General features: G+C 35.1%; 2 protein-coding genes across 2 annotated transcripts in view; one reads left to right on the forward strand and one right to left on the reverse strand.

The window, feature by feature from the left end:
• The window catches only part of LOC136036124 (uncharacterized), a 50,842-nt gene extending 41,942 nt beyond the window's left edge, over positions 1–8,900 (reverse strand). Inside the window, exons 1-2 of the mRNA XM_065718143.1 lie at positions 8,659–8,900; positions 3,154–3,271 (exon numbers count right to left, since the gene is read on the reverse strand). Of these exons, the coding sequence (XP_065574215.1) occupies positions 3,154–3,271; positions 8,659–8,871 (331 nt within the window). The 5' untranslated portion in view covers positions 8,872–8,900. The remainder of the gene's footprint in view (positions 1–3,153; positions 3,272–8,658) is intronic.
• Positions 8,901–13,011: 4,111 nt separating this feature from the next.
• LOC136036123 (transmembrane protein 209-like) overlaps positions 13,012–27,034 on the forward strand; it is an 82,964-nt gene continuing 68,941 nt past the window's right edge. Inside the window, exon 1 of the mRNA XM_065718141.1 lies at positions 13,012–13,055. Coding sequence (XP_065574213.1) covers positions 13,027–13,055 — 29 coding nt within the window. The 5' untranslated portion in view covers positions 13,012–13,026. The remainder of the gene's footprint in view (positions 13,056–27,034) is intronic.

A 27,034-nucleotide genomic window follows, 5' to 3' on the forward strand; every position in this document is an offset into this window, starting at 1 on the left:
TTATCATGTTTTACAGCTGAAAGTTAAGGTGGGAGGAGTTAAAGTTATGTTGGGGAACTGAAATCTAATACCCAGTCAAAGAAATAAGGTACTTTCAATAAGACCTCTCATAAATAACTCTTACTGTGGTTTACATAATCCCTAATAGCAACCCTCTCCCTCTGAAATCGCTTGCTGGGGTGGGTTAACCACGTATTGTCACGGTGGTGTGAATAGGAATAGTCTTGACTCAGAGAAACCTGGTATTTCCTTCAAGAACACTAAGAAATACTTCTTAGTAGGGTTTAAATTTATCTCTAATAACAAGCCCCACTATGGAATTGCTTGCTAGGGGTTAGTCTAGCCGCATATTGTCACGATGGCGTGAATATGCACAGTTTTGACTCAAAGAAACGTGGAATTTTCATTAAGACCTCTCGGAAATAACTCTTTATATTGATTAAATTATCTCTAATAAAAACCCTCCCCTCTGCATTTTGTCGCTAGGGGATAGGCCAAATACATATTATCATGGTAGTGTGAAAAATGCATAGTCTTGGCTCAAAGAAACTTGACACTTTCCTTAAAACCTCTTTGGAAGAACCGAATTCAATAAAGTAAGACAAAAACGAAACTCTTGTAAAAGTTTCAAGCTCCTATCTACAAAAATGTGGAACTTCGTATTTTTTGCCAGAAGACCGATCACGGGTTCGTGTTTATTTGTTGTTTTTTCCCAGGGTTCATCGAATCGACCAAGTGGTCCTAGAATGTCGCAAGAGGGCTCATTCTGACGGAAATGAAAAGTTCTAGTGTCCTTTTTTGAGTGACCAAAAAATGTGAGGGCACCTAGGCGCCCTCCCACGCTCATTTTTTCCCAAAGTCGACGGATCAAAATTTTGAGATAGCCATTTTGTTCAGCATAGTCAAAAAACATAATTACTATGTCTTTGGGGACGACCTACTCCCTCACAGTCCCCGGGGGAGGGGCTGCAAGTTACAAACTTTGACCAGTGTTTACATACAGTAGTGGTTATTGGGAAGTGTATAGACGTTTTCAGAGGAATTTTTTTCATTTTGGGGGGAGGGGAGGGGTCTATGTGGTTGGATCTTTTCTTGGAGGAATATGTCATGGTGGAAGAGAAATTGAATGAAGGGGCGAAGGATTTTCTAGTATTATTATAAAAAAAAATGAAAAAATAAATATGAAAAAGTTTTTTCAACTGAAAGTATGGAGCAGCATTAAAACTTAAAACGAATAGAGATTATTACGCATATGAGGAGCTCTTCTCCTCCTCGCTCTTTATTCCAAAGTATTTTTAGTAATTTCAACCATTTATTCTACGGCCTTTCTGATTCAGGGGGTCATTCTCAAAGAATTGGGACAAAATTTAAGCTATAGTGTTAAGAGCGAGGTATTAACGAGGGGACAAACCCCCTCATATATATAATAAAAATATACAAATATAGAAGTTCGTCACGAAAGTTAATCCTTAAGTTACGTATATTTTTTACTAATAAAAACGTTCGTTAAAAATTAAACGTTCTAGTTGCCTTTTTTAGTAACCGAAAAACTGGATCGCAACTAGGCCTCCTCCCCCACCCCTTTTTTCTCAAAATCATCTGATCAAAACTAAGAGAAAGCCATTTAGCCAAAAAAAAAAGAATTAATATGCTAATTTCATTATAATAATTAATGTGTGGAGAGCCAAAATCAAACATGTACTAATTTAAAAACGTTCAGAAATTAAATAAAAAAAACTTCTTTTTTAACTGAAGGTAAGGAGTGACATTAAAACTTAAAACGAACAGAAATTGATTCGTGTATGAAAGGGGCTGTTCCCTTCTCAGCGCCCCGCTCTTTACGCTAAAGTTTTTAACTGTTTAATAAAGTAGATTTGAGAGAAAGAGTCACAAGTATTCGTAGACTTAAGTGCTCACAGTCGCAAGTAGTCATAGTTGGAATTAATCCCAGTCTCGAGTTATGTTAGTAATACATACTCTCAGTCGCAAACAAGTCGTAGTTACAATTACAAACGCAAGCAATCTTAGTCGCAGTCGCAAGTAATAGCATTTGTTAGTTTTCGCAGTCCCAAGTATTAAGAATTACAAATAGTTAAAGTTGTAAGTAGTCATATTAGCAGATAAATATAGTACATAAGTTGTCGCACTTGCAAGTGATACAAAGTAGTTACAGTTTTAGCCACAGTAGTAGTAGTAAAAGCGGTCCTGAAAGTGTAAAGTTAATACCCTCAGCCACTCCCAAGATGTTAAAGACGTACCCTTTTGATAACCTCGATGTAAATAGTATCTTTTGAGTTAGTATAATATCCCCCTCAGAATTCGCTGAAGTTTTACCTAAATATCCTTAGAATTTTCTGACACACTCAGGATGAAACATTCCCTCTCTTTCTAAATGACACATCTTGTATATAAACAATGGACATATTGCATAGTTTACAATATTTTTTCTAGGGCCTGAAGGAGGCATTACATTCCCAGAGGCGTAATTATTAGACCTATTGACTAGTTTGAACGAAGTGGCTATTCCAAAATTATAGTCAAATATCTTTGGAGGAAGTACATCTAAAAAGAAAATGGGAAGAGGACTGGCCTTTCTAAACACATCCAGAATCAAACATCCTCATTTCCTAATGATAAATCCTGCATGCAAATTGGGCAAATGGCATAATTTACAATCTTTGCCTTAGGTGCAGTTAGGGGCATTGAATTGCCAAAGACATAGCTAATACACCTTTTAACTGTTTTGAACAAAACGTGTTTTTTTTTCTGAATTTTGATCAGTGATAAGAGAAGAAAGCAACTAAAAAGCCAAAGGGATAGGTTGCCCTCAAATAAAAAAAATTACTGTAACGAGGCAGGGCTTGATAAGGGGACAGTCCCTCCTTCATATACGGGATAGTTTCTGTACATTTTCAGTTTTAATAATGCTCCTTACTTTCGGTTGATTTTTTGTTCTTTGATGTTTGAAAGAAACGTTTACTTTTCAAGACGTTCATTTAGATAAAAGGAATTACAGATAAAGGTAAACAAATTAACCCGCTGTCGTTGCAAGTCGGGAATACTGACACCTTTGAAGTCGATCTGTCCTTTTTTCTTTTGATTTCATTCTCTTTTAGTAAGATTTTTTTAATAAGTTTCAATTTTTTAACTTACATGGAAGGATGTCTGGATTATTTGGCCAGTATGCAGAGTTGTCTAGCTCAACAAGCTCCCAGCTTGAAACATTGTTGAGATACAATCCAGGAGCCCTCAAGTAATACACTGGGTCCGTCTGAAAGGAGAATTGAATAAAAACAAAATGTCCCTACTTGTACGCATGACATATTACCAGGAAAGGTTTTTTTTTGAATTCTTTATATACATTTTCTGAACAAATTACTAAGGTATTTCTTAACAACGTAGATGAAGTCAATACTTCATTAGGCTAACAAAATAGAAACTTTAGGACTATTTTATTAGAGTTGATCAAGTCCAGAAATGTGAGTATGGAAAAAAATTCAAAGGAAAAGCTTTCATAATTTTAGTGAATCAACATTGCGTTCCTAGACAACGATAATAGATGGAAATTTAGTGTGCGGATCATGAAAAGAGAAGAAATTTCCAGCTGAAAGTGACAAAATTTCTAGTAGTTCTCCAGTTAATACACGATAGTTTTTTTTTCCTACTCTACTATGTATTACAAACAAAAAAAGCAAAGCAGGGCTGTCTAAATCCCAAAAGCAAACTTCTTACTGATCCTATAATGCCTGATTTACACAGACATAACATTGTTTCTTTAATCTCAGATACCTAAAACTGTTTACATCTTCAAAATTTCTTGTAAATCGTTTTAAATACTTCAGCATGTAAACTTCTAATCCCCAATCTTTTTTATGAAATTGGTAAGTTTCTGGAAATTTCACTTGGATATCAGGCATGGAATAAAATAGGTAGGCTAAAATAAGTCCAACTGTGAATTATCTTATTGAGGAATTGGAAGGAAGGGGATTGAAATTATTACCAACTGCACATCTACCAGAAGGACTTGTCATATCTCTATCAAATTAGATACGTAGTAAAACCAGCACCTTTTTTGCCTGTGGAGTAACTGGACGGAATATTACCTCTACTGGGTATGCGAAAGCTTGGAATAGCGAGGAGAATACATGAATTTTTATCATTATAACATCTAGCTCAAGATGTTATCAACTGCCAACTGAACTTCTACTTTAGTCTTTTTGTTTAGTTTTTAGTAGTGTTGTTTATTTTTTGGACATCTATGTGGGATCAAATTTTAGCAGAAGTAACACTTGCTACGATGTGCCATACTTTTTTAAGACTAAGACTGAATAAACCTGGGGCGAGGAAAAGAATAAAAGGAGATTCTTATATTTTGTAGTAAATATATTTTACAGAAAATGTTTTATACCTCAAGCAAATACATTGATTACTAAGTGCTGGTATTCTATATTAAATTATTATGATTCTAGGCCCACCCAGCCTTTCGGGGGCAGGTAAAACAGATTGTCTAAATTCCTTTCATCAACACGTCTATCAAAAGAAGATGTCAGGTCCTAACCAAATGTCGTGGGGTGTGAGAGTTCGTGTCTACATATTAATTTTTATTTGGATACAATATTGTCTCTGCAGAGGGAGGGTTTCCAAATTTTATCTGAAGATCATCTAGAAGAATTGCCTGTTAGATCACCATAGTATCAACAACTAATTCACCAACGGAAAAGATCGAAAAATGACACTTAAACCTTTAATATATCTCAAAAGTTCGCATATAAAAACTCAGAATTCTTAAGGATAAACTTATAAATATTGAAGAATCAGATGAATCTAGGCTGCTTAGTTTTGATACAAAATCAGTGTACCTTTATATAAACACCTTTTGATAAATCAAAAGGTATACTGATAAATCAAAGATAAATCAAAAGGTACACTGATCAGTTTTGATCAGTGTACCTTTATATACCTTTTGATAAATCTTTTCGTATTTTACCGTAAAAGCTTGATGCACATAAAATTGAGATAGAAGAATTATCTGCGGGAATTAAAATAGAAACTATATTAAATTTATTTAAAATAATTAGCAGGTATACTAATTATTTCAAGTTTAGAGATAATTTTTTCCTTCAAACTAGGGGATTAGCAGTGGGAGGACGCTTAAGTCCACTGTTTGCAAATTAGTTAGTTAGAGTACATTCAGTTAGAGTATATAAAACCTCAGCTGTAGAAACATATTTTTAAACCTATATTTTGGGGCCGATATATTGAGGATGGTTTCGTTATTTGGAATTATGGGTAATCACAAATTAATGGTTTTCTGGAATATTTAAATAATTTGGGAGGTGAATTAATTTTTACAATTGAAAAAGAAACACAGAATAAGTTGCAGGTTCTGGATATTTGGATCTATAGAAATAATAATGAACTAGTCTTTTCAGTTTACAGTAAATCAAATAACAACAGCCGTTATTGGTCTTTTGCATCAAATCACCTGATCTAAGTGAAAAGGGTGTATTTATTTCTTTATTTGAAAGGGTATTAATGGATATAAAAAAAATGTGATTTCTCAGATAATTGAAAAAAGGAAAAAAAGTTAATGGAACTTGTAATACTAGAAGAAGATTGGTCAAATCAACAGAAAATTACATAACATTACCTTACATCCTAATACTGTCATAGAAATTAAGAAGAGAACAAAAAATATAATATAAGAACAGCATTTAAATCAGGACGAACTATAAGCTCTTTACTAAATAATGGAAAAGACTAGGTTCCAAGAAATATACAAAGGAGAGTATACAAAGTTCCATGCTATTGTGATAAATTTTATGCAAGCAGGACACAGCACAATTTAGAAAATAGGTAACAGGAATGCAAAAATGCCATAGATCGCTCACTAAAATATAGTCAAAATCCAGAAGGCTTGAATCAGCTGTTGCTGAACACATTTTTAACTTTTCTCATCACAATACAGACAAAAATTGTAGATACGTCTATAGGACTTTTGCAAAGTTTCTAAGAAATTATAGAAATAAAAAAAAGTACCAATGGAGTATTAGTATTAAGAGGGATGAAGGGTATTTTATGGTAAACTCAATGAATAATAGTTTAACTAAGGAGCAGGTAAAATCGTCTACCATTAGTGGTTTATATAATTGTCTTGGAACAGGTGATAACCTTGCGAACAAAAGTCAGAATGAGGTCAAATCTGGGAAAAGTCAACGGAATGCAGTTAAACTAGCAAACACAAAATGCATTAATTTATAATTTATAAGTTTGTCTATTAACCTGGGAGATTTAGTTAAGGGGGTTGACCTAGGGTTATGTGCCCTTTTTTGTTTTTTCAAGTAAATATAGTCTTCACTTATAATAGATTCCCATTTATCCACCGAATATGAAAGGAGAGTGATCCACAATGAGGTAACATCTAGCTTTGAATTCGATATTATTGCCTGTTTACATTCATTTCTGTCAGCTCATAATTAATTTCAAGTGAGTTCTTAACCTATGTTAACTTTAATAGGATTAATCAGATTATATTGCAAAGTAAAACCTATTATCGAATATGTAATAGAAGAACTGGTTTATTTCCCAATACTGAACTATGTACAAAGTTATCTATTGAATAGTGATGATACTGACATGAATAAGAAATATGGGATGGATTTCTTTGCCTATATAAATGAAGTGAAGGATGCAGAAGCTAAACTTCGGCAGGTGTGTGCCCCCGATGAGGACCACCCGGGGAGAAATGGTTCTAATGCTATTTGAAGCCACTTTAGTGACATTATTTCACTCCTAATAACTAGAGATAGACGTGGCAACTCTGTGCAAACTTTTGTGATTAAGCTTCCCACCGAAGTACGATGCCTTCCAACACATACTTCTTCTTTGCTATTTGTTAAAATCAACCAGCTGCATCAGACTGTCGTTGGTATGGCTCCAACGCTCAGAGTCCAGGGTAGAGATAACCTCAGTGGGGAAGAGGAAATGAGAGCGGCAAAAGTATTCTCCTTTTTTATTGACTGATGGTGCTACCCAGGTTGTTGCACTTATTTGCTTGTTTCCCCCCTTTGTTTTTTTAGATTCCCTTTTAATTTTTATTTATTTCATATTTCATTCTCTTTTTTGTGTTTACTCACTTATTTTTATCCTCCCTTTTTTGACCAGTTTTTATCTTTTCAGATGTTTTATTGACTTTATGCAGTTAAGCTATTGACACTTTTTAAGTGTCCCTTTTAATATATATATATATGTATATATATATATATATATATATATATATATATATATATATATATATATATATATATATATATATATATATATATATATATATATATATATATATATATGGCCTCATTCAAGTGCTAGTCTATATTAACCAATAATTTAGGAAAACAGTTTTTCCCTTTCTCCTTCTATCTCCTTTCTTTTTTTTCTTTTTTTTTGTGCTGTTACATTGATGATTTTTCTTTTCATTATATCTATACATATATATATACATATATATATATATATATATATATATATATATATATATATATATATATATATATATATATATATATATATATATATATATATATATATATATATATTTATATATATATATATATATATAATGTTCTTTTTTGTTTTTATTTGTTTATTTTGCCCCCATCCCCTTTTTTACTGTCCCTTTTAATTCTTTTTCTGACTTGTATTTGTTCAAGTATAGTTTGACATGTGTTTATCTTTATAGCCTTTTAATTGACTTATTACAGTTTAATTATTGACTCATAAATGATGATTCATTATGATTTTTCTTTTTCGTTGTTGTTTTTTTGCATTTTTGCCAGTTTTAGTGCAACCACGTGATATGTCAACTCCGAAGTCTGAATTCGGCTCTTTGTGGGCTTGTGATAAAGTTTTTTTATTTTTTCAAATGAATATATTATCTTATCTTGTGAGATGGAATCAATTCAGCAAAATTATACCTGACATTATGGCACCCACTGTTCGTAGCAGGCCAGACTTCTCAGTGGGAAGGGCTGGATTCTTGTGACCCTCTTCTTAGGAATACCTTAATGAATCCCACCTACATTTGGTAAAATTAACTGCTAGGGCCTGTTTTGCTCCTGTAGAAGTTTGAATCCAATCTAATTGACTTTATCGCTTGTGTTGTCACTTTGCAAGTCTGACCAATGAGCTTAACTGCCTAGGCATTTCTTAGGGCCTTGAAATAGGAGGCCTAGTTTTATTGAAAAGGATTAGTAAATTATTGGAGCTGCAATTTTCTTTAATTCAAATAAGCATTTTAAATTTCCAAAAAAAAGATGAAAACAACTAGCTAAACAAAGTAAGGTGGGTCTGGTCCACTACGCCATTAATAGGAGTAAGGCATTATAGCGCTCCTTTTACGATTCTTAAAATATCACAATTAATGCACTAAATAAAAACCATTCTAAATATTATTATAATGTTTTAGAAGTAACACTTCTGTTCAACCGATACATTTCTATTACATAACAAAAAAAAAACTGCTTGTCTTTGGATTTAGTCAGGCACATGTTCTAATTAGAAATTCCGGAAACGTGAGATTCTTTTTAATATCGTACCCTCATGGTTCAAAAAAGCTGTATTACTTTCAAAGCTCAGTCACAATATTATGTATAAGCATACCTTGTAGAAAGCGGCAGGATTAAATGTTGAAACGTATAAAGTCTGTTTTTCGATGCTCCCCATGCTTGGATCTTCATCCTCGAAAATTTCCATAAATGCCGGAAGAGGAAATGCAAAATCTCCTAATGATCTAGGAAGAGTCGGAATATCTTGTCCATTTAGCTGAACAACAAAAAATAGAAAAATAATTTTCCCAAATTGTAGCATCTTCATTGTGATTGGAATACAATTAACTGATTTTCTAATTGACGACAATGTTTTATAAAGGAAGAGATAAGAAACTATTTTTGGTAATTTTCCAGATACTAATCAGAACAGGATCTTCTTATGTCTTTGATTGAGCAAATTCCTTCTTTAGGACGAAAGCAAATAAAAAGTAGGTCAAAGTATAGATACCACGTGAAGAAACGTGTGTTAATGAAAAACAACCTAAAATCAGTACAAATTTTGAGCTTTGTAAGATACAGTTTGACAGTGATACAATTCAAAATAATAAAAAAACGTAGTTTTAGGAAAACTTCATTTTTTTTAATTCAAAAATTATACATTTTTTCAACTGCAAAATCAAATTAGCAATGCATATGAACATTTATCATCTCCAAACATTGTTTGTCTGAAGTTTCAGTTGACATGATTTTCTTGAAAGTGCGAACCACTCACAAAAAGATATTCAAAATTTTCTGACGGTGAGCAAATAGTCTAAAGCTAGTCTATTTCCAAAAGCTATTCTCAAATAAGTCAATATCATCTGTTAGTTTTGTTAGTACTGATAGACACGGGACAAAGCAAGTGAAAGTTTGGGGGAAATGTGTAAGGTATGACAAAGACTATCACCATCGCCTATTTTTTTAATTCTTAGTATAGTCGGTGTTTGATATGAAGCAATAATTTCCAATACGAATTCATGTATTCCAGAAAAATCAGTGAAATCCAAGTTAATGAAATATTTTTCCGGAAATTGCTTTCTTTGATTTTTGTTTAAAGAGTGGCCGTTAATGATAAATTTTTTGTTTAATTTATATGTTTTGGATGAAATTAAAAAATGTCTATGTCTATGTCTATGTCATTATAAAAATCTTATTCACCATAGGCTTTGATATTTTCTTAGGCTTTAATATAGCTCTTTACTTTTCTTTGAAGCTCTCTTTTCTTAATGTAATTTAATTATTTTTTTTTCACTTTTGATTACCTTTCTTAATATTATGATTTACTTACCAAGAGGTAATAACTGTATACAAAATACTGAATTTCAACGTCAATACTGCTTGACCGTTCAACTGTGTCTATAATGAAGCAATTGTTGATCTATACTTTTTTGAACATTGCAATCATCAGAATAAAGAAAAAGACCACTTTTTTGCTTCTTTTATGGTTAAACAGAGACTTATAAATTCAAGTTAAAACTGCAAGAAAAACCCCGAGGAAAAGTCCCCACGACACCACCAAGTATTTACCAATGCTACTAAGAATCGGATAATCCCTTGCCAAGACTACCCTTATAAAGTAACTGTTATGGAAAAATAAGATATTTTATGTTTTTGGTAGATAGTGGCTTCGGGCATTGACCTCTCGTCCACAATTGTCGGCTTGATATGGTTATCCTAAATATAATGAATTTAATAAAGTTAAAAGGTATGCGCGAAAATTTTCGAGCCAGTGAAAATTTGCCTGATTTTTTGAAGAAGCGGGGATATTCCCCAAAAATGTGAGATTAGATAGACCTACTGATGAGGCCTAAAACCCCTATGAAAAAACGTGAAATTCTTCATTTTCTCTAATAAATATGATGACAATTGCATGTTTATTTTTTTATTTTTTAGGGTAACCGCATCGAGCAAATTGTCCTAGGACATAAGGGGAAGTTTCAGCGAATATTAAAATTCTACTGACCGTTTTAAGTCGTGAAAAAGAGTGTGCCCCAGCAAAGTGGTATTATCTGCCATGTGATGGTGATTAGGGATTATGTTGTTGACCAGCCACTATTTTCTTTTGTTTTTTTTTCTTTTTCTTGTTTCTCTTTTTCGTTTTTTTTTTTTTTTGTAGTCTATATTTTCCCACTCGATCCGATAACTGTTTGTCTTCTTGGGATGGCCGTTAAACTGTAGCTATTGCTTCTCGGTCATAATAAGTTTCTCTCTCTCTCTCTCTCTCTCTCTCTCTCTCTTTCTCATCATTCACCCACTCACTCGCACAAACACCGGGCTGATTTTTCCTCAAGATGTATTTTAGGCCACATTTTGTCTGCTTAGGCAAACTTTCTATGTGTAGCTAGACCTTTAAGGCTGAAAAAATAGTTATTCTGTTTTCTCTTTAATCGTTTTGACTTTCAAGAAATAGAGATGCTACAATGAGTGACCCGGCTTAAGAGTAAACGGAACTCTAAAAGACGGAATTTTGATACTAAAAGATACATCAAAAGAATCGAATTTTAGGCTGATTTTAAATATATAAGTTTCATCAAATTTAATCTTTGTCATCAAAAGTTACGAGCCTGAGAAAATTTACCTTATTTTGGAAAATAGGAGGAAGCACCCCCTAAAGTCATAGAATCTTATCGCATTCAGCGTATCAGAGAACCCTACTATAAAAGTTTCAAGCTCCTACCTACAAAAATGTGGAACTTCGTATTTTTTGTCAGAAGACCGATCACGGGTGCGTGTTTATTTGTTTTTTTTCCCAGGGGTCATTGTATCGACCGAGTGGTCCTAGAATGTCGCAAGAGAGCTCTTTCTAACGGAAATGAAAATTTCTAGTGTCTTTCCAAAGTGACCAAAAAAATTGGAGGGCACCTAGTGCCCCTCCCATGCTCATTTTTTTCCCAGAGTCAACAGATCAAAATTTTGAGATAGCCATTTTGTTCAGCATAGTCAAAAACCGTAATAATTATATCTTTGGATTACTTACTCCCCCACAGTCCCCGGGGAAGGGGCTGCAAGTTAGAAACTTTGACCAGTGTTTACATACAGTAATGGTTATTGGGAAGTGTACAGGCGTTTAAAGGGGGATTGTTTTGATTTGGGGGGGGGAAGTTGATGGGAGGAGGCTATGCGGGAGAATCTTTCCTTGGATGAATATGTCATGGGGGAAGAGAAGTTCAATGAAGGGGGCGCAGGATTTTCTAGCATTATTATAAAAAAAAAACAATGAAGAAATAAATATGGAAACTTTTTTTCAATGGAAAGTAAGGAGCAGCATTAAAAATTAAAACGACCAGAGATTATTACGCATATGAGGGGTTAATCTCCACCTAAATACCTCGCTCTTTACGCTAAAGTATTTTTAGTATTTTCAACTATTTATTTTACGGCCTTTCTGGTTTAGGGGTCATTCTTAAAGAGTTCGGACAAAATTTGAACTTTAGTGTAAAAAGTGAGGTATTAGCGAGGGGACAAACCCGCCTCACATACATAATAAAAAAATAAGAATATAGAAGTTCGTTACGTAAGTTAATTCTTAAATTACGTATAGTTTTTACTAATAAAAACGTTCGTTAAAAATTAAAAGTTCTAGTTGTCTTTTCACGCAACCAAAAAACTGGAGGGAACTAGGCCTCCTCCCCCACCCCTTTTTTCTCAAAATCATCTAATAAAAACTAAGAGAAAGCTATTTAGCCAAAAAAAATAATTAACATGCAAATTCCGTTTTAATAATTTATGTGCGGAGAGCCAATAACAAACATGCATTAATTCAAAAACGTTCGGAAATTAAATATAAAAAAAACTAGTTTTTTTTAACTGAAAGTAAGGAGTGACATTAAAACTTAAAACGAACAGAAATTATTGCGTGTATGAAAGGGACTGCTCCCTTCTCAACGCCCCGCTCTTTACGCTAAAATTTTTTACTGTTTAATAAAGTAGAATTGAGAGAAAGAGTAAAACTTTAGCGTAAAGAGCGGGGCTTTGAGAAGGGGACAACCCCTTTCATACACGGAGTAATTTTCGTTTTAAGTTTTAATGGCGCTCCTTACTTTCAGTTAAAAAAAAACTAGTTCTTTTTTTTTATTTGATATGCATAAAAGGTTGAAAGCTTTTCAAAACTAGTAGAAAAAAAGTGTAAGGATTAAAACATCTCAATTTGTTTTTCTATTTTTAGAGCTAGCTGGTGGTGGCTGTATTGGAGCTTATCGCTGGAACTCAGGTGGCAGTTTCAAAGGCAAAGACTGGAACGAAAACCTTCCTGCAGATACTCAAATCTTGATGCATTTTCTTTCGGTCTATTTAAACTCTTGCTTGCCTGTCTATGGAGACCGACCGGACAAGAAAGCGTTTTCGAGTCGAGATTATTTCACGCGCCAAGACAAGCTAAAGCCACTGGATACCGTTGCCATCATTGAAGAGAAAATTCATCCGCCCCTATTTAGCGTTTCAGATGGAAATATTTCTTGGGAGGTTGCAAAGGTAAAGCTTGTATAAAATTGGTATTTTCTGAAATATTGAGGGACTGATGTGGGTGGTTGTTGTAAATTTATCTGTGCTTCTTGTTTCTCGTTTGTAGAAAAGAAACTGTTTTGAACAAATTTAAAATTGATCAAAGAGGGTAGTTGCGTCTTAATTCAATAGTACATCCTACCCCTCCCCATAGCAACAAATTTCTGCGTTAGGATAAACTTTAGTAGTGCGCCTTAAAGTGGAAAAGGTTAATTAGACTCTTCTCCTCACTTCAAAAATCTTTCAAAATAAACCAAAAATATAACACAGGATACATCAAAAGTTACAGAGCGTCAGAATAACATTTATCTTAGGGAAAATGACCGTTAAGAACTGCATCATCGAATATTTTCAAGACAAAATAAAACTTTGGTCTTCTGTCTTCTGGTTTATTGACAATTCGTCAATTATTTCCAGACTTTAAATATTTGTGTGTTGCTTCTTTTAATTTAACTATTAGAAAACTACCATCTTCTGACTTGTTTTCTTGTCCTTCTTCTGAATGTAGAAGTTTTAAGGGTAGCAATAAACAATTATCAATTTCAATAACAAGGAAGGTTAGTTAAAAATACATTTTCCTATCTACTAGCTCAGTTGTGGTAATACAAAAGGTGTCATGTGACATTTTGCACAATTTAGATAACAGCCCATCCGAGGAGCAAAGCAAATTCTATCGATTGGTTGCCATACCTGCCATACCTGCAATGTTTCAAGAACAGCTTAGGGTATCAAAATGACAATTTCAGAGAGAGTGGGTAACTGAACGGTCAATTACACCTTGGAAAGAAAAGATAAAACAAAATCAAAAGACAGTACTTGCATCCAGGTTATTCAAATGCCATATCTTCAATATCTTGGTACTGACTCAGTGGAGGAGTTGAATCTCTTAGGCAATGTTGGAGAAGGAAGATTGGACGGACAGAGGACTACAATTTTTCTGTTATGAGAGGGGCTGAATATCCTTAGTGTCAAGTCAACCTAAACGTATTTTTTCATTACAAACTGCTTAATACTTAAAAGCTGTTCACGGTTAAGAAACAATCTACAATAACTCAAAAAATCTAGTTGATAGGGGGTTACTTTTGGAGAGGGCCATTCTTGTGTTGAATTTTAACTTTCAGGGCCTAGTAATGAAGAGCTAAACGCATTTTGACTCAAATCATTCTTAACATATTGACTTTAGACAGCTTTGGGACAATAATCTCCTCACAGTGAAGCAGTGGTGCAAAGCAAAAGACATTATATTTCCCCAGATTAACAATAAAAACTGTTGATAATGTATCACTGACAGCTTAGAAAATCAAGTTGAAACATTCTAGAGAGGCTGAGGGGTCTAGAGTAGCAGACCAGAAGTTTTGACTTAGAGTAGAAGTAAAACTAAAGACGCTACACGTATACTGCCTATCAAAAAAGCCTACCCAAAAGACATTGGGAACAACTCAGGAATACTATTTGAAGTTTAAGCTATATTTTGGTAGGGAAGACTTAAAATTTTCAGTCAGGGAAGGAGGAACTAATGGCCCTTCATAACCAACATTTTGTTCTGATCACACAAGCCTCTTCATTGTGCTTTCATCTTGCTATCTAGTTACAAAACACAGCCTTTCAACCTGTCGGTCGTAACTTCAGCCAACGTAAGTATACCGGGGTTACTTAATGTATAGACTAGGTATGGTGAAAAAAGGTCGTAAAAGGGCTTTTAGTTTACGTGCTTTGGGATTCTCCCCTGAATTCGGGGCAATATCTTGTCTTTTCAATGGTTCTAAAGTAGTAATACTTGTGGCTTGTTATGTTTGGATTTCAACGCTTCCATCAGCTTGAGAGTCATCTTGACTGTCATATATGTTGGCTTCAATTTTACCAGCTTCTATTTCAGTAGAAACTGGTCAGTTACAGTTCTTCTAAAGGAAATAGACCTACATTAAGAACAACATAAAATGGATCAGACATCTTCACTTGACATGTCTCCCAGGTCAGTGCTATTTTCTATCAAAAGATAAAATTCTTACGTTTTGCCAATAAAATTAGGTGTGAACATAGTATCTTCATCATTGTACAAAACTCCTCTTCAAATATTTTTAATGTATTACCTACAGATTCGTACATTGCAACCATAAGAAAGAAATTTTAGTCGATGAACTTAGTCAATTTTACTGATTTGAATTACAGAAAATTTAACAAGTCAGCTATAGGAAGTTCAAATTTTACCACAAACCAAAGAACTCCAAGCTCAAGGTGTTTTGGACGGCTCCTCAAAGCTATAGATGCTATTTCTATGGATAAATCATTAGAAATTGTAGGAGAGCGGTATAAAACAATGGCTACTGGAACCTGAAAACCTGGAACCTGACTCACATGAAAAGGTCAAATTTCTGGCGTATACTTCCTCTAGGAACCAAAAATTTCAGAGTCCCTCCTTTCACAAATTTTTCTTGCGTTAATGCAATTGATGCTTCACTTGAACTGTTGGATCTTTGTTTCTGACAAGCCAGGGAAATAAGAATTCTAGGAACAATCTCTATTGTACCAATTACAAAAATATATGCCCACATTTAAAACAAATCCCAAAGAGCCACTTTCTTCCACCATTATTATTTCACCCAAGGGTGGACACTCGTCAATCGAGAAAAATACCAAGAATAGATTTTGTTGGCTTTAGCGCACTGATAGAAAACCTCAAGTTTGGGCCATGCGTAATTCTAAAAATCATGCAATTAATATTTCTAGGGGAACTTTCTAGCCAAAAAGTGTGTACATACATATTCAGATCTTACAACCTGCCTAGTCCCTCAAACAGTCAAGCTGATGGTGTGATCATCACTATGAGCCTGGCTTACATATAATGTTTGCTTATGAAAGAAATTCAGTGTGCAAAAAGGGAAACCCCAAACACTGATGCTATTTTGTAATTAACCTCTTGTTTGACAATATCCTGGTGTTAACAGTATTTTTTTTTTTTTTTTATAGCACAAGCAGTTTTTCAACTTTCATATCTTTTTATTTTTCCAACAATTATTTTACTTGAGTAAACTGGTTCTGTCATTTGTTAAATCCACCGGTTAGCAAAAATAAAAAAAAATAAGATTTTGTTTTCGTTCGTGATTTTACGTATCCAGCGGAAAGTTAATCAGCCAACAGAATCACGGTAAATTTATTTTTTTTAGGAGGATGGAAAAGCGAGGTCCTCAATGAGCCAAATTGGAAATAATATAATTACTTTCGCTGATTTTTAAAACAAACCTTTTGAAAGTCACTACATTGAACGTTTTTTTTTAATCTCAGAATGCCCAAATTGAAATTTCACCATTTTACTTTTGCGTTTTAGGTTAATTTGTTGCAAGAAAATAAATTGTAATTTTGCTATTTGGCTGATTTATTTGGCGTTCTGTCCTTGAAACGCCAAGAAAACGGGCTGTAAAGCTGTCTCCAAAATTATTACTACAAAGTTGACATGTGTCTAATATTTTGCTCTTTAGTGTATTCTTTATGTTTTATGTCAATTCGGAGCAACATGCCGAATAAACGTTTTAGGCGTTAGTTTGAAATGTAATACCATGGAATCCTTTTCCAATACTGAGATAACCAACTGTAAGGTTTTATTAAGTTAATTAAATAGAAAAAAAGTTTTTTTAGCTGAAAGTAAGGAGCGAAATTAAAACTTAAAACGAACAGAAATTACTTCGTATATGAAAGGGGCTGCTTCCTCATCAACGCCCCGCTCTTTACGCTAAAGTTTTTTACTGTTTTAAAAAGTAGAGTTGAGAGAAAGAGTCAAACTTTAGCATAAAGAGCGGGGCGTTGAGGAGGAAGCAGCCCCTTTCATATACGAAGTAATTTCTGTTCGTTTTAAATTTTAATGTCGCTCCTTACTTTCAGCTAAAAATTTTTTTTTTTTTATTTAATTTCTGAACGTTTTTGAATCAATGCATGTTTTGATTTTGGCTCTCCGCTGAGGAATAATTAACACGAAAATTGCAAGTTTCTGTTTTTTTTTTGCCAAATGGCTTTCTCATAGTTTTGATCGAATGATTTTGAGAAAAAAAAGGAACGGTGGAGGAAACCATGTTACCCTGCGATTTTTCGATTACTTAAAAAGGCAACTAGAACTTTTAATTTTTTACGAATATTTTTATTAGTAAAAGATAAACGTAACTTATAAATTAGCTTACGTAACGAACTTTTGTAATCTCATGTTTTTATTACATATATGAGGGGTTCACCCCCTCGTCAGTACCTCGCTCTTTACACTAAAGATTAAATTTTGTCCCAATTCATTAAGAATGACCCCTGAATCACAAAAGCCGTAGAATAAATAGTTGAAATCACTAAAAATACTTTAGCGTAAAGAGCGAGATATTAGGAGGAGGTGAGCCCCTCCTATGCGTCATAATTTCTGTTTGTTTTTAGTTTTAATACTGCTCCTTACTTCCAGTTGAAAAAAACTTTTCATATTTATTGTTTCATTGTTTTTTTAATAATGCTAGAAAATCCTGAGCTCCCTTCATTGGGATTTTCTTCCCCCATGACAAATTCCTCGATGGATAGTTCCCCCAACATATCCCCCTCTTGTCAACCCCTCCCCCAGCCAAAAAATCCCTCTGAAAACATCTGTACACTTCCCAATAAGCATTACTATATGTAAGCACTGGTCAAAGTTTGTAACTTGTAGCCCCTCCCACTGGGACTGTGGGGGAGTAAGTCGTCCCCAAAGACATAGTTATAAGGTTTCTTCGACTACGTTGAATAAAATGGCTATCTCAGAATTTTGATCCGTTGACTTCGAGAAAATAATTAGCGTGGGAGGGGGCCTAGGTGCCCTCTAATTTTTTTAGTCACTTAAAAAGGGCACTAGAACTTTTTATTTCCGTTAAAAAGAGCCCTCTCGCAAGATTCCAGGACCACTGGGTCGATACGATCACCCCTGGGAAAAAAAAAAACAAAACAAACAAACAAACAAAGAAACAAATAAACACGCATCTGTGATCGGCCTTCTGGCAAAAAATACAAAACTCCACATTTTTGTAGATAGGAGCTTGAAACTTCTACAATAGGGTTCTCTGATACGCTGAATCTGATGGTGTGATTTTCGTTAAGATTCTATGACTTTTAGGGGGTGTTTCCCCCTATTTTCTAAAATAAGGCAAATTTTCTCAGGCTCGTAAGTTTTGATGCGTAAGACAAATCTTGATGAAACTTATATATTTAAAATCAGCATTAAAATGCGATTCTTTTGATGTAGCTATTTTTATCAAAATTCTATCTTTTAGAGTTTTGGTTACTATTGAGCCGGTTCGCTCCTTACTACAGTTCGTTACCACGAACTGTTTGATCTGTTGTTTGTTATGCTCCTTACCATTCTGAACACCAGCAAATCATCATTTTTTAAAAACAGATTTTATCAATTCACCTCCCATTTTGAATTTGCTGCTTGAATAGATAACTTCTATTTAGACAAATGAAACAAACGACTTTTCTTTTCGTTATCGAAAGGTGAAAAAAGTAAGAATCGTGAGCTAGAATTTTGAGCCAACATTGCAGTGTCAACAGAAATCCTCTGTGATAAGCCCCGTGTTCTTTTACTTGTCCAATGGGATTTCCACTTATCGGGGTTTAACCCCTAAAAGATAACAACAAATACTTATCTGGCCACGTGTCACTTGAAACGGCACGAATAACTACGAGAATAACAACATTTTTCACATGTAAAATAGCCTATATTATTGCTCTAATGCTATGTAAAGTTCTGACAAGGAAGAGGCTAGGGCTCCGGGCCTGTTTCTAATTTTACAGGCAAATACACCTTCAGCAATTATTTCAGAGCTGGGTAGCCAAATACAATTTGTGTGGTCAGAAGTTTAATTGTAAGATTGCAAATTGTGGTTGTCATTTGGGTAAAATTGGTGCGAACAGTATTACTGGCTTTCATGTAAAGTGAATATACCACTCGATGCCTTTTTTAATGCTGTTTACAAATATAATAATCGCTTCTACCGCAAATTCAGATTTAAGCAGTTTTTGACCTTACTTTACCTAACAAATTTTGGCAGTGAAAAACATACATTATTTTGTCAAAAATGATCAAAAACACATACTTTAATTGAAAATTTGGCATCAAAGAAAAAGAAAAACAGCATAATATTGTAAAATTTATTAATCCAACTTAATTGTAGAAAATCAGTGCTCATAGATTATACAACATTTAGACAAGAGCTAAGAATTGATATGGCACTTGTGACGAGGCAAGAAGAGCCAAGAGGTCGTATGGTATGAGCTCTAACAAAATTCTATGAATCAATAGATTACTTTCAAAGGAAAATAAGAGGCTTAATGCCGGTCAGGATTTAAAATAAGAGCTCTGAGTCACGATGTACTTCTAAATATCAAAATTCATTAAGATCCGATCACCCACTCGTAAGTTATAAAAACCTAATATTTTCTAGTTTTCCTCTCCCTTTAGCCCCCCAGATTGTCGAATCTAAGAAAACGACTTTATCAAGTCAATTTGTGCAGGTCCCTGACACGCCTACCGATTTTCATCGTCCTAGCACGTCCAGAAGCACCTGACTCACCAAATCACTGAACCCCTGCCCCCAACTCCCCCAAAGAGAGCGAATCCAGTACGGTTCCGTCAATCACGTATCAAGGACATTTGCTTATTCTATCCACCAAGCTTCATCCCGATTCCTCCACTCCAAGTGTTTTCCAAGATTTCCCCCTCCAACCCCCCCCCCCCAATGTCAAAGATCTGGTCGGTATTTGAAATAAGAGCTCTGAGACATGAATTCCTTCTAAATATCAAATTTCATTAAGATCCGATCACCTATTCGTAAGATAAAAATACCCCAATTTTCTCATTTTCCAAGAATTCCGAAATCCCCCTCCAACTCCCCCCAATGTCACAGGATCTGGTCGGAATTTAAAATTAGAGCTTTAAAGCACAAGATCCTTCTAAATATCAAATTTCATTAAGATCTGATCACCCTTTCGTAAGTTAAAAATACCTCAATTTTCAAAATTACCCCCCCCCCCAACTCCACCAAAGATATCAGATCCGGTTCGGTTATATCCTTCACGTATCTTAGACAGGTTTTTATTCTTACCATCCAGTTTCATTCTGATCTCACCACTTCAAGTATTTTCTAAGATTTCTGGTCCCCCAAGTTGCCCCCCCCCCGGTTACGCTGGATCCGGTTGAGTTTTAAAATAAGAGATCTGAGATACGAGGTCCTTCTAACTATGAAGTTTCATGAAGATCTGATCCCTCCTTCGTAAGTTAAAAATACATTATCTTTTTTAATTTTTCAGAATTAACCTCCCTCCCCCCAATAGAGCGGATCTGTTCCAATTATGTAAATGATGGATCTAAAACTTCTGTTTATTTTTCCAACCAAGTTTCATCCCGATCCCTCCAATCTAACCGTTTTCCATGATTTTAGGTTTCCCCCTCCCAACTCCCCCCCCCTAATCTCACCAGATCCGGTCGGGATTTAAAGTAAGAGCTCTGAGAAACGATATCCTTCTAAATATCAAATTTCATTTAGATCCGATCACTCGTTCGTAAGTTAAAAATACCTCATTTTTTCTAATTCTTTAGAATTACCCCCCTCCTCCCCCCTCCAACTACCCCAAAGAGAGCAGATCCGTTCCGGCTATGTCAATCATGTATCTAGGACTTGTGCTTATTTTTCCCACCAAGTTTCATCCTGATCCCTCCACTCTAAGTGTTTTCCAACTTTTAGGTTACCCCCTCCCAACCCCCCCAATGTCACCAGATCCGCTCAGAATTTAAAATAAGAGCTCTGCACGATATCCTTCTACATGTCTAATTTCATTGAGATCCGATCACCCACTCGTAAGTTAAAAATACCTCATTTTTTCTAATTTTTCAGAATTATCCCCCCCCCACTATCCCAAAGAGAGTGGATCTGTTCCGGTTATGTCAATCATGTATCTAGGACTTGTGCTTATTTTCACTACCAAGTTTCATCTCGATCCCTCCACTCTAAGCGTTTTCCAAGTTTTAGGTTTCCCCCCCCCCCCCCAATGTCACCAGATCCGGTCGGGATTTAAATTAAGAGCTCTGAGAAACGATATCCTTCTAAATTTCAAATTTCATTGAGATCCAATCACCTGTTCGTAAGTTAAAAATACTGCAATTTTTCTATTTTTTCCGAATTAACAGGCCCCCCACTCTCCCCCTCCAGATGGTCAAATCGGGAAAACGACTATTTCTAATTTAATCTGGTCTGGTCCCTGACCAATTTCAATTGACCAAATTTCATTGTCCTAGCTTACCTGGAAGCACCTAAAGTAGCAAAACCAGGACCAACAGACTGACAGAATTTGTGATTGCTATATGTCACTTGGTTAATACCAAGTGCCATAAAAATGGATTAATAATGAAACAGTAAGTTTGAGACCAATGTTTTAAGCTTTTTTATACCCAAAAACTATTTGGGTATATTTTGGTCATTTTCCAAGAGCTCAAAAAGTGCTTACATTTGAAATTGCAATTGAAGCACTTATTATGTTTGTAAAGAACATAAAAAAGGCACCAAGGGGTATGTTCATTTTATTTGTAAATCAAAAGTATGAACAATAAAAATTCACCAATTATTAGCATAGCTGCATGATTTTCCCCTGGGTATGTAGGCTAAGTGGAGGGTCACTTATACCCGATCCTGTCCCTACTGTTTTTACTTGGTTGAAAAAAAATCCAAAGAAAGTTACCATTGAAAAGGAAAGAGACCAAAAGTGAGATTGAATTTGTCATAGCTTGGAGTTTTGCCCCTTCAGTCTGTTTAAAGAAAACAGATTCATAATTGAAACTTTGTTCGTTTCAATCTTAGGGATGATCTACATTTGTGGCATTTCATTAAATGGTTGTAAAGGGATACTTTTATTTATTTTTCTTGTTTGTTTTCTAGATGATTTTTTAATCTTTAAATTGATATACATTTCTTACAAATTAATTAGTCATACCACAGTTCCATTTGCAAGCTTTGACCTACTTTCTAACCCTGGTCTCAAAATTGTATCTAAATTTATTGAAGCTAGGAAACACAGAACTCTTCTCTGTTTAAAAGAAAATGGATGGAAATAAGTAGGTTTTAATACACTGAAGTCCTAGGGCCATGGCAATTAAAACAAGACAATGAAAATTAACTTTAAAATGCTTGACATTACATAAATATAATATTCACAAACAAAAACTATTCACAAAATTTTACTTTTGTGCTCAGTTGCCAACCTGAGCAATTGCCCTAAGTTTTTAAACCTTGCAAAACATTCACCAGCCACCTCTTATGACCTACACTCTTGTCTGTACATCAACAATTCATTGAAAACGAAGGACCACCTTACTGGCATTTCTTCCTTTGTACTTATATTTAATTACCTTAATTCGCACTTCAGAGCGATAAGGTCCAATGGATCTGTTTTGCTCTGTGAGTGATGATGACTGACATCTGTTACTGATCTGGATCTTGACAGCAGTATTTCCAATTCCTGCATGACCACCCGCTATCCAGTGACTTCTTGAAAGTTATAGGTGAGGTTGCTGACACTGTAGACTTGGAGAGGAAATTCCAGTCATTGACAATTCTTTCGGAGAAGAAGTTTTGACGCATTCTAGTGTCCAGGTGGCATTTAGGAGGTTTCTTTGAATGGCCTCTTGTATGGGATTGGTAGGACATATTCAGGTTGAGGAGACTAGATGTGTCATTAGAGAGTTTATGGGTAAGCAGCATGTCACCTCGTCTGTGGCAGTACACCAGAGTAGGTAATTTGAGTTCTTTTAGTCTTTCATCATAGGGGAGGTCTTTCAGCCCATTTATAACCTTGGTGGCACGCCCTCAAGAAGTTTCGTGTCGCCTTTATATTGGGGAGTGGCTATGCAGTTTCCACAGTCAAGGTTTGGTCTTATGATGACCTTATAAAGTTTAAGAAAGACTTTGGGTCATCTGCTTGTAATTGATCTCTTGAGTAGGCCAAGTCCTGCATTAGATTTAGAAACCACATTCCTTATGTGGGAGTGGAACTTGAGCTGATTATCAATGAGTACACCTAAGTCCCTTTCTTCATTGTGGGTTTGAAGATTAAGCCTTGTTCGCTTCTCAGGATCCCACATTGAGTACACTGCGTTTTCATTCTTTGGTCCAAAGTGCAAGACGCAGCATTTGCTGATGTTGAATGACAGTAGCCACTCTTCAGCCCACTTGTTGATATGGTCAAGATTGGCTTGGAGGCTTGCGCTGTGTGCTGGACCAAAAAGCTTAGAATCATTGGCAAATACCAATGATCCCTGCGACCAGAAATACCTCTGAAGTTTAACTAAATTTACAAAATTTTGCGCATTAATAAAAAGTCTTTTGAATGGCATTGAGAGTAGTGGACTGGATTGGTTATTAATCGGTGATCTGAACAGTAACATTCACTCTTCATCAGTGCGGACTGAGCTTCTGTTAGGTTCCTTACCGAATAGTTACAAAATTTTGAAGAAAGATGCCTCCCATTCCTATATCCATAATAGTGGCTCACTTTCAGACATTGACCATTGTATCGTTTCTTCTGGTCTCATCTGTGGCGAAGTCCATGTTGATCAGGATGAGCGTGATTACGACCATCTCCCCCTATCCCTCACCGTTACCCTTAATGCTACTGCGGAGAAGAACCTTCGTCCCAATTCTAGAAAATGGATTTCTAAAAGAGAATGGAACAAAGCTGACTGGCCTCTTTATTTTTCTACGCTTGTTAGCCTTCTATCAACGATTAAAGTCCCTTTTAATCTGTTGTGTACAAGCGTTGGGTCCCCACAAGCCAGAATTCAGCTTAATATTTATTATAGCCACATTGTATCGTGCTTAAAGAGGTCTGAAGAAGTAGCTGCTCCCCTATGTCGCTTTAGAGCAAAAACAAGAAGTTCAATTTGGAAGAATGACCCAGAGCTCAAAACAATAAAAAATCGGGCTAAGTTGTGGCTAAAAATTTGGATAGCTTGCGGCCGCCCCTTAAGGGGTAATGTTTTCGATATTAAACAAAGAACAAAGCTTGATTTTAAACGCTATCTTCGAAAAATTAGGTACAATGGTGCTGAATTTCCTAAGTCTCCTAGCCGGTGGAAAAAAGTGATCAATGTCACGAAGTTTGATAGATCGCCTACGGCTGACCGAATCCCTAATGTATCATGGATCAATCATTATAGTAACATTTTCGATACAGTGATATATGCGGTTCATTTTCGTTTTGCCAAGCTCTGTTCTAATCTGTTGCCTAACAAAATCATTCAAGGTCATGTACCTCCCGTTAGTGTTGACCGTGTCAAAAGAAGTGTAGAGAGACTTAAATCGAAATCTTATGATATAGACGGGATCAGTGCTTTTCACCTCAACACCGATTCGGAGGAATTAGTTTATCACTTGCAGTTACTTTTTCAGATGTGTTTATGCTCTTCTTTAGTCCCTGATTCTTTTTTAGTTGGTAACATTATGTCAATTTTGAAACGCGGTAAGGACCCAACTAGTTGCGCTTCGTATAGGCCTATTACGGTTGCTTGTACTTTAAGTAAAGTATTTGAATATGTTTTGCTCCCTGATCTCCTGTCTAATGTAGATTATATGTCTAATCAGTTTGGCTTTAAGCCGTATATAGGATGCCAACATGCTCATCGTGCTATAGTTTCGCTATTACTTGAAGCGCATAAAAATGGTTTTGAGGTTCATTTTCGTGCACTCGATGTTTCAAAAGCTTTTGATTCAATTTGTCATAGCCAACTTTGGTATTCTTTAATCCAACTTGGTGCAAATGTGTCTATTATATCAACTCTTCGTTTTTGGTATGCTAATTCATATGTTCGACTCAAGTCAGGTGACACCTACGTTGGTAATATCCCCATTCGTTCTGGTCTTAGGCAAGGAGGAGTCTTATCCCCTTATCTTTTTAATGCTTGTCTTTATTCTGTTTTGCCATGTATTAATCCAAAATGTTTTTTAGGCCTAACTAATCTTTCGTACATTGCATATGCAGATGATTTACTTTTGATCAGCCGCACTAAATCTAGCCTAATTAAGTCGACCCAGCTTGTTTCTAAGTCTTTTGAGGAAATCAGCCTCAAACTTAATACTGAAAAATGTGAATATTTAGTTTTTAATGCTAAGCATCAAAGTAGTGATCTTGATTGTGGTTATTTTTCAGTTAAGCTCGTTTCTTCGATTCGGTGGCTTGGTATTAATATTTGTTCATCTTTATCGGCTTTTCGATCCTGTGGGCTAAATGATATTAAAAGTAAACTTAAAAAGGGTACGCGAAAATTGTCCCGAACCAAGGCAGATTTTCACGAAAGGCTTTATCCAGACTTTATTCTACATATTGCGATCATTCTATATTGTTTCTTTCCGGTTTGCGCCCGTTGTTTAATAATCAAGATTTGCAGGGCATAAGAGTTATGTATTTTCGTTATTGTAAATATTTATTGTATCTGCCGCGTTCTTATAGAAATCAGAAAATTATCAGAAAGTTTTGTGCCACTGATATTATTTTCGTTTATAAAAAACTCTATGCTAGATTAGGTGCTGAGGCCTCTCAACGCTTGGGCCCTTACCACCCTTTGATTAGACTGTATTAATTGTATTGTTTGTGTTATTTCGTTTTTCTTTCCTTAATGTTTTTACTCTGCTTAATTTGTCAAAACAAGCGGGTAACAAATAAATTATTATTAATTATTAATAGTGTGATATTATTGCTGACCCTGGTGACTAAATCATTGATGTAAATCAAGAAGAGGGTTGGGCCAAGGACTGTACCTTGTGGAACACTACTGATGATATTACAAGGTTTGGAGTATATCTTCTGACCACCTGATCCAAACAGTCTGACCATTTGTGTGCATTTAGTGAGAAAACACATGAGCCAATCAACCGTCATCTGGTTCAGGCCTGCAGAGAGAAGCTTTATGCAAAGCCTTTTGTGGGGGACCTTGTCAAACGCTTTGGCTAAATCAAGGAGAATCAGGTCAACAGGTATACCAGCATTGAGGAGCTTGGTAATGATATTAGAAGTTTCAAGTAGATTGGTTTCCACTGACTTATTGTGATGGAATAATGGGTTTAAAAGAAAGCTTCTATGGCTAAGGCAGAAGCCCAGTAAAGGACCAGGTGGTTCTTTAGCCAGGAAGTGCAAAAGGAAGCTAGGGGCCAGTCATCCTATGCTTTTGCATGCCCTTCCTGCTTACAAACCCTAGATTTCCCTAGGTAACCTGTCAAGTTTGGGCCAATTCTGGCTGAACTTACAGAGTCACATCACTGACCTTTGTCCCAAACCAAATAAACTGCAAATGCAAGGCATTAAACCTGTGCCCTTTGGATAAAGGATTCTCAACCTAGAGTGCCAGCCACTTAGGAAGGAACACAAATGTTGCCAGAGAACAAAAATTATTTGGAAAAAGAAAATATTGAAAAAAAACAACTCAAGTCATAGTTGCTCCCATTTTTCACTGCTGTCCCACAAACAAAATGTATTTTATTTAGACAAATAAATTATAAGACAGGTATCAACAAAACTCCATTAGGGATTGTATTTACTTAAGATACAATCAGCAATATGAATGCTTAGTTTTGTGATATTCTAGTTTTGAAATAATAAAAAAAGAGAAATTATATGTTCTATTTGTTTTCCACCAGCCCATTTGAGAAAAATCTTTTGTGACAACAATATACCCATGGTCGGCTCAGAATCTCTCTAAAATGCTTTAAACAGAAGGAATTTTGAAAACAATTATACTGATCAGCAAGAAGAATATTAACATTACTCTCTGAACTTGGTGCTTTTTAAGATAATTTTTAGCAAAGCAAATGCAAAATTTTAATGGAGTCTTATTTTATCTAAAAAAAAACATTAAAATGTGTCAGATGTATTTTGATATAAGATGCCTCAAAGACTTTTAGTTGAATCTA

This window comes from Artemia franciscana, chromosome 15 (assembly GCF_032884065.1).
Source record: "Artemia franciscana chromosome 15, ASM3288406v1, whole genome shotgun sequence".
Taxonomy (NCBI): Eukaryota; Metazoa; Arthropoda; class Branchiopoda; order Anostraca; family Artemiidae; genus Artemia; species Artemia franciscana.